The following is a 3,887-nucleotide window of genomic DNA, read 5'->3' on the forward strand; positions in this document are numbered from 1 at the left end:
TGATGCATTAATCTCGCCACCGATTTTATTATTAATAACAGCATGTATTACAAAGGTAGCTGGAATTCATATCATTGTTACGTATTGAGTGCGATTTACCCACTTTCAAACCGATAGCAGAAGCAAAATCCTAGGGAAATTGCACTCAGTTCTGTAAGTCCGTACATAGAGGGAAAGGAATTCTTGAACAGGCAAAATAGATTTTGTTGGAGTGCATTCACTTCAATCTGGTATCCCTTGTTTGTTCCAAATATGATGATTTCAATTCGACATTTTCTATTTAGTTAGTTTGGCAAAATGATTTAGTCAAGCTAATTCCTTGATTCAACGAAAGTCTTTCCTGTCACGATCGAAGTAATTGATTCGAGTGAACCTCACTCAGTTTCATGTGTTTCCGAAATTGAGTCAACTAAATGTTATTTCATTTAACGCTTATGTATATTGTTTCTCCAAGTCGTATGCTCGTTGACAGAAACAATTGGGTACTTCAAATAAAATAAGTACATGAATCTAGCCTACGAAAAATTTACATCGATCGAGTTCCATAATTTGTTGATCTAATCGGAGCTTGTTTGGCATAACTGGTTAAATTAGTAGCATTACTTGTTTACAAAGTAAAAGAAACGCTACATGCTTTGAAAAAAGTAGAGTATATATTCGACGTAAGCATCAGTATACTAGTACCATAAACGGCCACTAGGCGGTGAACCTTCTCGCCACGGAAGTAGCTTTAGAGATGATTATAAAATCGAGTAGTCGGGTACGAAATCAGATACAGATCGGGATAGGTAAATTTACCACTAAACTTCCGGCAAAGAAATGAAGTATAATGACGAGTTTAAAATCACCGAAATTGATGATGACTGTAAATAAACAAAGGCTGTTGACACTTGTTCATTTCATACTTGGTATGTTTATAACAATAAGTTTTCGGGTCTAAGTCCCACAAGCTTGGTAGTCGACGGAATTATAAACGATATCATTTCGGAAAACACATTATGTGCACTTGGATAACAGTAAGGTTCAGTCAATGCAAAACGATACAAAAATGTCGTATTTTTGAAAGAAAACAATTACGGTGCATTCACTCAAATTTTCAATCGTACCAATTACGGATTTTCTTGATAAAGAGGTCGCATTATCGCAAAGAACTTGCCCCGTGTTATCTTGAATAAATTGACAGTCAGCATAATCGTTCAAAGGTTCGATTCACTTCTGTAGTATGTTGACACAAGTATTTCGTTGAACTAAGTAAGTATTGCGTTCGCTGCGTTATATCATTTCGTTGAATCAAACGAATATCACTTGACTGAAATAATCCTTTCCCTTCGTGTAGGGAAGTTAAAAATTTTTTTCTTTAAGATGAGTAGTGCAGTATTGTTGAAACCGCCATGTAGCCGGTGGTCAAAAATCCTACGCCAAAACTGAGGCCTCTTGCAGGTTGTGGAAACGGTACGATTGCGTAGACGATAGTGTGGATTATCCTCGTGATGACGAAAGTTCGGATCAACAAACTGGCCAGCCATGTTGATGGATCAGTTCCTATCCAAAGCGAAGTGACGATGAACCATGGCACAACATTTTCAAGGTCGTTCAAGTGTGCTCTGCGGACTCGTTCGACATCTGGGTCGTCAAAGACGACCTTTGATTTTTTACTTGCGAGTGATGTGTCCTCCGGATTTGCGAAGACCTGCAATTAGTTTCGTTTTTATTTAGCAAAGCAGCGTATAGCGCCAAGCTATTTACACTGTAATTTTCTCTTTACTTTCAGACTTTGGAACAAAAATTTCCTAGCAGTTTTTGTAATTCAAGAAAGTTTGCTGATGTTGTGGGACGTGCAGTTGGTTCAAAAATGTGTTGTCTCACAAACGTGATAAGACAAAAGATTGTGAAAGTACCTTTGAACCTATCTAGTGAGATCTAACTAAATAAGTTCCCATGATATAAGAAAATTTGTTGAAGACACTGACGACGAAGATGATCTGTAAACATCGCATCGAACAGCGTCACAGAAATAACACTATTCCGTTACTGTTTCACAGAAAAATCCATTATACATATAGGTACCTTGTTCAATTCCAATAAACAATATCTAATTTAAGTCGTTAATAAATTCTTCACAAATTGTCTGTGAGATAAAATTGTGGACAAGAACAATGTATTTCTTCCTAATTTCTAACAAAATGAGCTGCGTTTTATTAGAATCAGAGAAAATACATGATTTTTTAATAGAAGAAAGTAGTAGAATAATGCGATTTCCATGGTGTTCTTAACAACGAGGTCTTCATAGTTGAAGTTTAATGGTTTAAGAACTTTTTATATGCAAGAGGGATTTTGTGGGATGTCTGTGGGATGTTTTGCGATTCAGATTTGATAGTGATGATTAACGTCGGTTGATTGGGAGAAAAGTGCAAAAGTCAAATGAGAAATTGTAGATAACACAGATATATATTTGTAATTCTTGATTAGTTCCAACTGAATTTTTTTTTTCAAGATACAAAGAAGTGAAGAGAATTTCACCAATTCAATATATTATACTGCAGTGAATGACGTTTTTTCCAATATATATAATACATAATTTTGCTCTGCATTGTAAAGGAATCGTTTGACTCGAAATAAAACACAATATTATCCAAGGTCTATTTTTTTATAATTTTGAAATTCACTGGTCAGTCCATGTAAGATATGAACAGTACTTAACACGAATTAATCGTTATATAATCCGTCTTACACAACAATATTATCGAGACTGGGACAAAAAAAAAAATGGTGAAACATTTCAAAAATAAACGGTATCTCAAGGTCTCGATAGGGGAACAGAATGGGGGAATTAGTTTGATTACAGACTTTTCCCGACAAGAATTCCCATAGTGACTGATAATTTGCGGTCACCTCGTACATTTTAATATTCTTATTTTTTTCTATAAATTGTTTCGAGTAACGTGATTCTCCGTTTTGTACGCGATCCGAGAAAGAAGAAAAAACAAAAGCAAGCGAACGAGGAGAGAACACGAAACCGGTTTTCGGACTCAGAAATAAGAGGTGTTAGCCTTAGCCTGTCCTATGATTAGAGTGACCCGGTAAATAAAATTCGAACTCACCTGTTTTCGGAATCGTTGACGTGCAGTAAGTAATGACATGGCCAAAATTTTCAGAGCCAAGATACCGCCCCAAAAACTAAAAATTGATACAATTTCGGGATTTACGTTCAGAGACATTTTGTCGTTGTTTAGATCACACAGCTCACTGGTATGAAATGGTATTTCAAACTAGTCGACAAAGTTGACGAGTCATGCGTGATGTTTGTAAAATATTATCAAGTTGATAATACCCTGCTACATGCATATTTCGTGTAAGATGACGCTACAAATCAGTACCGATAGTCACTCACTCTGGTGGCAATATTACCAACTATGCATGCGACGCGGAAAAATCTTCATTCACTCTAGTGGCAACATTACCGACTGTAGATGTGATGTAAAGTCTACCTTAGTTGCTCACTGTATTCTTTGCGTTTGATAAATCACAAATCGCGTTAGGTTTACACTTGATCAGACGTTGGGTAAATTTTTTTAGAGGAGTCACTGCGTTGACGCCGGTAATGCAGATCGCTGTTGTGTGGATTATAATCGTTGTGAAAACGTGTAGTATTGTTGGATAAAGAAATTCAAGACAGGGAGAATAAGTGATTCGCGTCGAATAGTAAGACTTGTGGTCGATTTAATTTGCACAAATGAGCAAATATTCGTCATGTTGGTCAATGTAATGAATAATATTTCATTGTATGGTTCTGTTTCTCGTTATGATATTTAGAATTATAATTCAAAAGGTATGGAAGAAATAATGTCTTGCTAATTTTGTCGAAGAAAATTTTGAGCTCAGAAAAC

At 35.9% G+C, this 3,887-nt stretch overlaps 1 protein-coding gene across 1 annotated transcript; it reads right to left on the reverse strand.

Moving 5' to 3' along the window:
* LOC124309582 (microsomal glutathione S-transferase 1-like) lies at positions 1 to 3,318 on the reverse strand. The gene is made up of 2 exons (XM_046773316.1): positions 3,102 to 3,318; positions 1 to 1,690 (listed from the first exon to the last, which is right to left on the reverse strand). The coding sequence occupies exons 1-2, from the start codon at positions 3,216 to 3,218 to the stop codon at positions 1,358 to 1,360; spliced, it is 450 nt and encodes a 149-aa protein (XP_046629272.1). The 5' UTR covers positions 3,219 to 3,318; the 3' UTR covers positions 1 to 1,357.
* Positions 3,319 to 3,887: the final 569 nt, after the last annotated feature.

This window comes from Neodiprion virginianus, chromosome 7, assembly GCF_021901495.1.
Source record: "Neodiprion virginianus isolate iyNeoVirg1 chromosome 7, iyNeoVirg1.1, whole genome shotgun sequence".
NCBI lineage: Eukaryota > Metazoa > Arthropoda > Insecta > Hymenoptera > Diprionidae > Neodiprion > Neodiprion virginianus.

Bases quoted from the DNA above. Each gene is read 5' to 3' on its own strand.
- LOC124309582 (XM_046773316.1), bottom strand. From the start codon at position 3,218: ATGTCTCTGAACGTAAATCCCGAAATTGTATCAATTTTTAGTTTTTGG. The intron at 1,691-3,101 runs GTGAGTTCGAAT...AACTAATTGCAG, and splicing joins GTCAACGATTCCGAAAACAG to GTCTTCGCAAATCCGGAGGA.